An 11,100-nucleotide genomic window follows, 5' to 3' on the forward strand; every position below is an offset into this window, starting at 1 on the left:
TAGGGTCGGCCTCCTCCCCTCCTCCTTTATATACGGGGGCAGGGGCACCCCAAAGCACATCAATTGTTCTCGTAGCCATGTGCGGTGCCCCCCTCCACAGTTTACTCCTCCGGTCATATTGTTGTAGTGCTTAGGCGAAGCCCTGCGCGGATCACATCACCATTACCGTCACCACGCCGCCGTGCTGACGAAACTCTCCCTCGACACTTTGATGGATCAAGAGTTCGAGGGACGTCATCGAGTTGAACGTGTGCAGAACTCGGAGGTGTCGTACGTTTGGTGCTTGATCGGTTGGATCGCGAAGACGTTCGACTACATCAACCGCGTTAAGCTAATGCTTCCGCTTTCGGTCTACGAGGGTACGTGGACACACTCTCCCCCTCTCGTTGCTATGCATCTCCTAGATAGATCTTGCGTGATCGTAGGAAAAATTTTGAAATTGCATGCTACGTTCCCCAACAGAGGGGACCGGCAGCGACCGCGTCCGGCCATCGGGAGGAGAGGGGGCGGCGGATCGGGGCAGGGGATGGGCCGGTGGCGGGGCGAGGGGGAGAAGAGGAGGCGGAGGAGATGAAGACAAAGGGGCAGATTTTACTCGGCCCCGCGAGTCGGAGTAAATATAAGGAGATGAATAGGGATGGAGTAAAAAATTTACTCTATTAACCGTTATATGGGATCGGCTAGGTGCAGTTTAGTTTCTGCACCCAGGAGCAAATGCTCCTGGTGTGAACAGTAAAATCAAATAAATTCAAAATAATTTAAAAAATTCTGAATTTTTTTGTGCCATACTTTCACAAATGTTTGTTGTGCCTGCAAAATTTCATCACCAAATCACATTGGTGGAAGGCGTGGTAAAAAAACAAAATCGATGCTCTGAAAATGTTACTTGCAAAAGCATTTTGGAGCTCTGTTTTTTTTTGGCACGCCTTCCACTAATGTGGTTTCGCGATGAAATTTTGCGTGCACAACAAACATTTGTGAAAGTATGTCACAAAATAATTTCAAAATTTTTTGAACATTTTTTATTTTTTTGATTTTACTGTTTATACCAGGAGCATTTGCTCCTAGGTGTAGAAAGGTACTTCCGGAGAAAAAAGTTAAATTTACTTCCTTAGGACTGGATAAAGGATCGGTTAGAAATGCCCTAATGAAGGTAACATCGCTTACAATGAGCCTATTTCGTCCTATCTTTCACTTGGTGGCGTAACTTATGTCCTGCTTTGATTAGATGTTGGACATTGACAGTCAAATTTGTTAAGATTATCGTGTCATATTTACTTGCATATGCGGTTGATATGTGATCCAAAGGGCCAGCGTGTATTACCTAGCTGATGCGGACTGGCAGCTCAACTCTTATATTTTCTTTTGAGAGTTACTCAACTCTTATAGTAACCACATTTGGTTCATCTCTCTCAGTCTTATCACTCCTTGTTAACAGCGATAATGTAAGAAGAAAACTACATGTGGGAAGCTTTTATTGGCTAGCTATCCATGCAAATAGGCAATAACCGCAGGTTAATCTAAGAACTAGTACAATTTAATACTAACTAACACCTGCAAAAATAACAGAAAGAGAGAGGGTGACGTGAACAGTGACTACAAAATCCTAGCATAAAATCTTTGAAATGCAATTATCCCATAAGCAACTTGGAATTGGCAACGGGTCTCACAAACAACCAAAGCAAAGGTTGGCATTCACATATCATTGTCAGATACAATCATCCTTGTCGAAACATAATGAGAAAAGGATCATTTAGAAAGCTGACACAATAATTACAAAAACATCTATATTCGGTTCCTTCATCCTCTGAAAGCATTTTCTATAATGACGTGGTGGCTTGTTCACACAGGTGGAAGCCTGGGCAACAAAAAAATTATTGATACTAAGGGTTGCGATTAATACGAGATGCAGTCCAATACCTCGAGTCCTCAAGTATCAATTTGTCATAGAAGCTCCTTTTTTTACGGTAATGCCATCTGACGACCGAAGCCGATACTTCAAGAACAAAGTAACTATTTTGTTGGAATTTAGAATAGACAAGTCTATTGATGCAATAACATATGGAAAGTCATTTACGACGGTTTCATGATTTCCCTTAACGCCATGATACATGATAAATTACTTGTTCATTATGATAGTGCAATTAGCGCCTTTGGTTAAACGCCAGCCAGTGACTGTCATCTTTCATTTGCACGAAATTACGACACAGCTCCATAGCTCAACTCTAAGATATACTATGATGTAGAATAACAACGCCATGATTGAAGATTGCACACACTAAGAAATAAAACTACAACATCAGCATTGTGAAATCGCATTGAGATGTAAATATAGGTTATCAGTTGCTCATTATTCTTGCCCCTGGTAAAAGCCATTTGACAGACACAAATGATATTTACAAGAACATAAGGTGAATTAGTTGCCAATGAAAGAATAAGAGAGGCCACTGTCAACTTTGAGTACAAATTATTGGCATAAAATTCTTTGAAGCACAACTTGTCCAATGAGAAGCTTGGAGTTGACAAAGCTCTCACAAACAACAAGGCAAATATTTGGCACACTCACATCATTGAAGCAACATAAGAAGAAATAGCTACATATCTAAATATCTTGGAAAGCTAAACAACAAGCTCACAGCAAGAGTTTAAGTGACCAAAGCATAGTTTGTGTAACCACTTATGTCTCATTGAATAAACTACTAACTTGATACCTATACTCCAGGTGCTTACTATGATTAAAAATTATGATTAAGGGAAGGCGATGATTACAATCATCCTGCTTGAAGCTGGTGTCAGGATCAGGGTCTATAAATATGGCCACTCACAACTGAGCAATACACTACTACTCATTAGCAGCAGCTGATTGGCTAATTAGGCACTAATAACTAGTTGCAGCAGTTGCTAGCTAGAAGAGGCATGGCAACGGAGGTCGCCGCCGCTGGCGCAAGAATGCCGGTGTCCGTGCTGGTTCTCGTGGCATTGGTCGTGGTCTGCTTGTCCGCCAACGGCGCGGCGGCGCAGCAGGCAAGCGGCGTGGCGGCGACGTACAACCTGTACAACCCAGAGAAGATCAACTGGGACCTGCGCGTCGCCAGCGTCTTCTGCGCGACGTGGGACGCCGACATGCCGCTGGCCTGGCGGCAGAGGTACGGCTGGACGGCGTTCTGCGGCCCCGCCGGCGCGCACGGCCAGCCGTCCTGCGGCCGCTGCCTCCAGGTACGTACTCATATGCTTTGCCTATCTCCGTCAATGCATCATGGATAGTTCCTATAAGGAAATGTGTATCTTGTTATGGATCGCGCGTTGTTTGATCGGCCGGGCACTGTCATGTCACCAGGTGACCAACAGGGCGACGGGGGCTCGGACGGTGGCGAGGGTGGTGGACCAGTGCGACAACGGCGGGCTCGACCTTGACGTCGCCGTGTTCCGGCAGATCGACACCGACGGAGGCGGCGTCGCCAACGGCCACCTCGTCGTCGACTACCAGTTCGTCGGCTGCCAGGACTGATCACGCACGATATCACCGCATGCTGCTGCATATACCTACGATCGTTGCGGCGAATAAATATGCATGGGAAATCAGTAGTACCGGCAAGAATAAAAGGCAACCGAAATCAATATCGGCTTCGATGTTCGATCGAGGCATGCAGCGCATGTTGTTTTCCGATTCTGAATATCTCGTTATGTGACTCGGACGGAATCCATAGTCGAAATGACAGATTTTATGTCTCAGCGTCAAGCCAGGTAATCTGGCTACTTGCTGTTGGTTTATCGAGCAATTTTCAAATAATTTTAACTCATAAAATCATTTCTCCCATCCCTTAAATTTAGGCCCTCAAACGGGCCCTCAAACCTTAACTCCTCAAAATGTAGGAGTTAAAAACGGTTCCTTAAATTTAACTTTCAAAAACTTTTTTTCTCACAAATTCATCTTAAACATAGAACTACTCGATTCAAACACAAAGTTAAACAAAGGTAGCACAATTCGATACACTACATAACATGAACATAAACTACTCGATTCAAACTTAAACTAATCTTCTTCGGCCATGATTTTCTCCCTATCCACTTCACCCTCGCCAAAGCCGAAGTCGGAGTCGCTAGATGAAAGATCGATCACTTGCGGTCAGGCCTCATCGTCGACCTCCCCACCGGACAGCTCAGCCTCATCTGCCTTCTTGTAGAGCTCGTAAACCCGGAGCTCCTTGGCGACGAGCTCTGGATGTTTCGCTCCAGGACATCGTGGATGTCAATATCTTCGCACGACGGTCGTGGAGGCAGACCACATCACGTCGTAAGTGTGAGCCACTTGCTCCACTGACTAGAACAAGTTGATCCAGTACAGCTTCCCCACCTCGATCTCGCACACCCAGTCCTCCACGGCCACTCCCGCACGTCGTGGTACTTCCTCTTATGCGACGACGGCAGGTCCGAAATGGATTGGGAGTGGGGCGTGTCAGTGGGTGCTCAGGGTGGCTGCGGGGCCCCTTCTGGTCGCGACGCCGACTAGGCGTTTCCCATTTCGTCCGATTGGAAGAGAGGGGGGGTGCCGGCAGGGAGGGTGCCGGGTGGATTAGGGTGGGTGCAGCGTGGGCGGGGGTGCTGGCAGGAGCTGTGGGGTGGATTTGGGCGGCACTGGTGTGGTTGTGGAGTGAGCGAGAGAGAGGGTCGTCGCAGGGGAGGGGGGTCGAAATTATCCTGAGACTTGGCTGCGGCTCCTCAAATATAAGCGGCAGCACTTACGTTTTTTATGAGTTAAACCAGATAAAAATTTGGCTAGGTCCAGTTTAACTCCTCAAAACAATCTTTTTTAAGGAGTAAACCGGTTTTGAGGGGTCGGCTAGAGATGCTCTAGTGGCTGCATATTGTATTTCTCTCGGCCCATGCACATGTTCAAGTATTTTCAAATTGCATCACCTCGGGCTTCAGTGAGAAAATTGGTTACGAGTAGATGTGATCTGTACAAATAGGGAAACTTTCCTCAGATTTACTACTCAATAGTTCCTTGATCCAAACCACCAAAGATGAAAAATCCTTGGAAATCTTTCCTTCAAAGCTTCCTGTAAAATTCCTCTAAACCAAACGCACCCTTAGAGCATCTCCAGCTGTCGAACATATGGAAAGAACGGAATGCCGGAGTTTTTAGAAATTCCTCCTGCAGCCCAAGACCATTATTTCTGGAAAAAAAAATAGGTGGAGGCCAAGGATTGGATTGATGTTGGTCGTAGGCGGGTTCTGCACATTGTCGAACGACCCTTACAACTAAATTGATGTAACTATATGACCTAAATCCCTCCCCCTGTACTTCTTGTGCAGTTTGTAAACCTTTATTCCTTCTAAGCGCAATTAAAAGCAGTAATATTGTCTTTTCGTCAAAAAAATATGTGGCTGCACCCGAGCCAGCCATGGCTGAGCCGCTCAAACTCGTCTATAGAGAGGAAGGTGAGGTGGGAGCAGAGGGCAGACTGGCCGGAGGGGAGAGGGGAGAAAGAAGCGGGTGACGGTGGATAGGTGATTAGCATTTTTTTCTAAAACATATATTTTTATGTCTACTTTTTTCATCAGGAACATTTATAATATTTTTCAAATACGCGATTAACATTCTTTTTTATATACACATTTAAAATTGTCCAAATACATGATTAACATTTTTGAAAACATTTATTTTCTTATGTCTACTTTTTTCATAAACATTGTGTATTTTTTGTATACATCGAAAACATTTTACTATAAATATTTAACATTTTTTATTGCATGATTAACATTTTTAAAAAAATTAATCCTTTTTTTATTTTTCCATACACATTGTACATCTTTTGTACACATCAGAATCATTTTTTCTATACACATTTAATATTTTTTTAAATGCATGATTAACATTTTTAAATTTTGTGCATAAATTGATTTTTGTAGTAGATATTTTCGGAATATTTCGAACTCCAAGTAAAAGTAAAAAAACATAAAATGAATGCAAAAATGGGAAGAAAAAAAGAAAGAAAAAACACTGAAGACCTGTGTCCGCGCTGGGCCGGCCAAATCGATCGGCTGCCTGAAGCGATACGTCCTACTGTCTGGCCTCAAGCGAGACATAGGCGCGGGGACACAGTACACGGTCACGCCTGTTCATACCAAATTACGTGGACTTTGTTCAATGTTTCGTCGATATTTTGGTTGTCTCCGGCACTGCTACCAGCATAGCCGTTCATGAGCTACTCTATCTCATATCCTACAACGTAGGCTAACGGTCTACTTACATAACATTACTTGGCTTAATTTTCTCGCGTTGGCTATTTCACTGGCAACTGAAAAAAGTTTTTCAGTTCAGTCGAGTTTCTTGCCACATAGAAGAGCAGTGACCGAGGTTGGGACGGGGCCTCCCTAACTTTCTCCATGGTGTTCCCTATCGAAATTTTTATTTTACTGCAATGGTCGAGGAATATGGATTATCCACTCAACTCAATTTGATCATAATTCATAATAGATCGTCTTGCAGTGCGTGCACCTTCTTCCTATTACGACCGCATGACCACTACACTCACAGGCTGACGAACAACAGAACAAGTGGACCTCCTTTAGAGCATGGAGCTCATATCCACCCCAAACGACTAGGCGGCCTGCTCGGACAGATAATAGCTTATAACCCGACTTGGCAAATTCGGTCCAAACGCCCGGGCTGACCGGCACTCTCCATACCCGGCTTATATCTGGGACGGATATGGGGATGTCCGGACGCGTCTACCACGTAGGATTGATTGCAAGAGTCCATATGGAGACACGCAGAAACCATCGGTCCGACGGACGCCTCCTCCGTTTTTCGACGAGGACGCGTTCATGGAGTCGCGTGGCGCTACTCCGGCGAGCCGCCCGATGGACCAAGTCCAACTATTTAAGCCGGACGACGGTGACCCAACCCTAGCCCGTCCACATTTCTACCCTCTTCCTCCCCTCCACGCACCATCTTCAATCTGGTCACCTCCAGCCGCTAGCCATGGCCCGATCACCACCTACACCATCTCACTCCGGACCGGCGGTTGCAGCTGCTGGAGGAGATCCGGGCCGGGCGCGAAGCTCGGATCATAGCCGGCTTGCCTCAACCGGAGGAGGAGGAGCGGGAATAGGAGCAGGCGGAGGGGCAGGGCCAGAGAAGGACGGCGCGGCCGTGGAGGAGGAGCCGAAAGAGGCATATCCGGAGGCTCCGATTGCAGGCTTCGCCATGGCCAATGTGCTGGCGGAGTTCAAGGTGGCCCAAACGGAGGAGGCGGCGGAGCAGCAGGCCATCCTTGATTCCATCTAGTCGGAAGCGGAGGTGGAGGCCAACCGTCAGTTCCTCTATCAGGCAGACGCGGAGATATTTGCCGACGAGGAGCAAGAGGAGGTGGAGCCGGAGCCGGAGGTGCGCCCGGACGCCAATGATCACAAGGCCGGCAGCACAAACTTCACCAACATCTCCAACAAGAAGGACGAGTGGTGTAGTTGATAGCAGTGTAGTTTGTATGTAGATTATGTCGTTGCATGCTTTTGTGTGAAAATGATAATCGTGAAATAGCTATTATGGTTGTTGTAGGTGAAATATGGTGACCGGTCACCGTCCGCAAAGGCGTCCAAACATGTCCGCAGATGTTTGGCAGCTTAAATTAGCTATGTCTGGTTGTACTAGGTGCTCTTACAATACCATTATGCCATTTGTGGACGGGCTAATGGAGGTAACACCACCTACAGTGACCCTATTTCGTCTCATCTACTTGGTGGCTTACCTTATGTCCTGCGCTGATTAGACGCCGGCCGTTAACTGTCAACATTTACATTAAGATTACTGTGTCATATTTACTTCCATATGCGGTTGATATATGATCCAAACGGCCAGCGTGTGTTAACAAGCTGACATCTGGCAGCTCAAGTCTTACTCTTGGCTGTGGTGAAAGACGTTCGACAGTCTGAAACGATATTTACAAGAACATAAGATGAACCAGTCGGAAACAAAAGAAACAACAAAGAGGCTGATGTAAACACTGAGTACAAATTCACGTAAAAGAAGTATATAAAAAAACTGAGTACAGAGTATTGGCATAAAATTATTTGAAGCACAATTGTCCAATGTGCTGGAATTTAGTCTATTTTGGGACAGCCCAATAACTATTTCAGAAATTCCTAAATAAATCCTAGAGGCTCACTTAGCCCATTTGTGCAAAATAAGGGATACTCCTAAAGTTTAGTCCCACACTGCTAGTTTAGTGGGAGTTGGACCTCCTTGTAAGGGAGGTTCTTTCCCCACTTGTATAAGCATGAGAACAAGAGGGACATCCACGCGTGCTCCTCCTCCGCCGTCCGCCTCGTCACGACGCGACGCGGGTTGCGGGAATGAGCCGAGCCGATGTCTAAATTTTTTTCACGCACGACGGGTATACGAAAGGTCACGCGGGAGCTAAAACGTTTTTCTGTAGTGGACACTGAATCCGAACGGCTCGCCTCTTCGGCTGAAGTCTGTTCGCTTCGTCTCCCTCTGTTGCTTCACCTCCCGTCGCAGCCTGTTCGCCTCCTTCTCCAGTGCCTATATAAGAGAGGTCGCTCCTCTCCAGAGAGACACACCAGAAGATCCTCTTTCTCTTGCCACAAAGTTCCTGAGCACTGCGCTGCTGCTACGATCTTCCCCATCCCGAGTTGCGGTGTGCACCGCAGGTCGGGACAGTAGGCCTCCGAAACCGCACTGCTACCTCTTGAGCACTGCGTTGGTTTTCCCTTGAAGAGGAAAGGGTGATGCAGTAAAGTAGCGTAAGTATTTCCCTCAGTTTTTGAGAACCAAGGTATCAATTCAGTAGGAGACCACGCTCGAGTCCCACGCACCTACACAAACAAATAAGAACCTCGCAACCAACGCGATAAAGGGGTTGTCAATCCCTTCACGGTCACTTACGAGAGTGAGATCTGATAGATATGATAAGATAATATTTTTGGTATTTTTATGATAAAGAGAAATAAAGATGCAAAGTAAAATAAACGGCAATAGAAATAGCTAAGTGTTGGAAGATTAATATGATGGAAATTAGACCCGGGGGCATAGGTTTCACTAGTGGCTTCTCTCAAGATAGCATAAGTATTATGGTGGGTGAACAAATTACTGTCGAGCAATTGATAGAATTGAGCATAGTTATGAGAATATCTAGGTATGATCATGTATATAGGCATCACGTCCGCGACAAGTAGACCGAAACGATTCTGCATCTACTACCATTACTCCACACATCGACCGCTATCCAGCATGCATCTAGAGTATTAAGTTCAAAAGAACAGGGTAATGCTTTAAGTAAGATGACATGATGTAGAGGGATAAACTCACGCAATATGATATAAACCCCATCTTTTTATCCTCGATGGCAACAATACAATACGTGCCTTGCCCCTGCTGTCACTGGGAAAGGACACCACAAGATTGAACCCAAAGCTAAGCAATTCTCCCATTGCAAGAAAGATCAATCTAGTAGGCCAAACCAAACTGATAATTCGAAGAGACTTGCAAAGATAATCAATCATACATAAAAGAATTCAAAGAAGAATCAAATATTGTTCATAGATAATCTTGTTCATAAACCCACAATTCATCGGTCTCGACAAACACACCGCAAAAGAAGATTACATCGAATAGATCTCCAAGAAAATCGAGGAAAACTTTGTATTGAGATCCAAAGAGAGAGAAGAAGCCATCTAGCTAATAATATGGACCCGAAGGTCTGAGGTAAACTACTCACACATCATCGAAGAGGGTATGGTGTTGATGTAGAAGCCCTCCGTGATCAATGCCCCCTCCGGCAGGACGCCGGAAAAGGCCTCGAGATGGGATCTCACGGGTACAGAAGGTTGCGGCAGTGGAATTAGGTTTTCGTGGATGCCTCTGATGGTTTGGGGTACGTAGGTATATATAGGAGGAAGAAGTACGTCGGTGGAGCAACATGGGCCCCACGAGGGTGGAGGGCGCGCCTGGGGGAGGTGGGCGCGCCCCCTACCTTGTGCTCTCCTCGTTGATTGCTTTACGTAGACTCCAAATCCTCTGGATCATGTTTGTTCCGAAAATCACGTTCCCGAAGGTTTCATTCCGTTTGGACTCCGTTTGATATCATTTTCCTTCGAAACACTGAAATAGGCAAAAAAAACAGCAATTTGGGTTGGGCCTCCGGTTAATAGGTTAGTCCCAAAAATAATATAAAAGTGTATAAATAAGCCCATTAAATATCCAAAACAGAATATAATATAGCATGGAACAATCAGAAACTATAGATACGTTGGAGACGTATCACGCACCTTTTGAGTCCTTGATACGTCTCCAACATATCTATAATTTTTTATTGTTCCATGCTATTATGTATTCTGTTTTGGATGTTAATGGGCTTTATTTTACACTTTTATATTATTTTTAGGACTAACCTACTAACCCAAGGCCCAGTGCAAATTGCTGTTCTTTTTGCCTATTTCAGTGTTTCGCAGAAAAGGAATATCAAACGGAGTCCAAACGGAATGAAACCTTCGGGAGCGTGATTTTTTGAACAAACGTGGTCGAGAGGACTTGGAGTGGACGTCAAGCAACCAACGAGGCGGCCACGAGGCAGGGGCGCGCCCTCCCCCTCGTGGGCCCCTCGTGGCTCAACCGACCTACTTCTTCCTCCTATATATATTCATATACCCCGAAAACATCCAGGAGCACCACGAAACCCTATTTCCACCGCCGCAACCTTCTGTACCCAAGAGATCCCATCTTGGGGCCTTTTCCGGAGCTCCGCCGGAGCGGGCATCGATCACGGAGGGCCTACTAGATTGATCTTTCTTGCAATGGGAGAAGTGCTTAGCTTTGGGTTCAATCTTGCGGTGCTCGATCCCAGTGACAGAAAGGGAAACGACACGTATTGTATTGTTGCCATCGAGGATAAAAAGATGGGTTTTATATCATATTATTTGAGTTTATCCCTCTACATCATGTCATCTCACCTAATGTGTTACTCTGTTCTTATGAACTTAATACTCTAGATGCATGCTGGATAGAGGTCGATGTGTGGAGTAATAGTAGTAGATGCAGGCAGGAGTCGGTCTACTTGTCACGGACGTGATGCCTAT

The 11,100-nt window shown here is 45.6% G+C and overlaps 1 protein-coding gene across 1 annotated transcript; it reads left to right on the forward strand.

Annotated features, from left to right (window-relative positions):
• Positions 1–2,916: 2,916 nt before the first annotated feature.
• Positions 2,917–3,508, forward strand: LOC123141891 (pathogenesis-related protein PR-4-like). The gene is made up of 2 exons (XM_044560959.1): positions 2,917–3,216; positions 3,338–3,508. The coding sequence occupies exons 1-2, from the start codon at positions 2,917–2,919 to the stop codon at positions 3,506–3,508; spliced, it is 471 nt and encodes a 156-aa protein (XP_044416894.1).
• Positions 3,509–11,100: the final 7,592 nt, after the last annotated feature.

Source organism: Triticum aestivum, chromosome 6D (genome assembly GCF_018294505.1).
Source record: "Triticum aestivum cultivar Chinese Spring chromosome 6D, IWGSC CS RefSeq v2.1, whole genome shotgun sequence".
Classification (NCBI taxonomy): Eukaryota; Viridiplantae; Streptophyta; class Magnoliopsida; order Poales; family Poaceae; genus Triticum; species Triticum aestivum.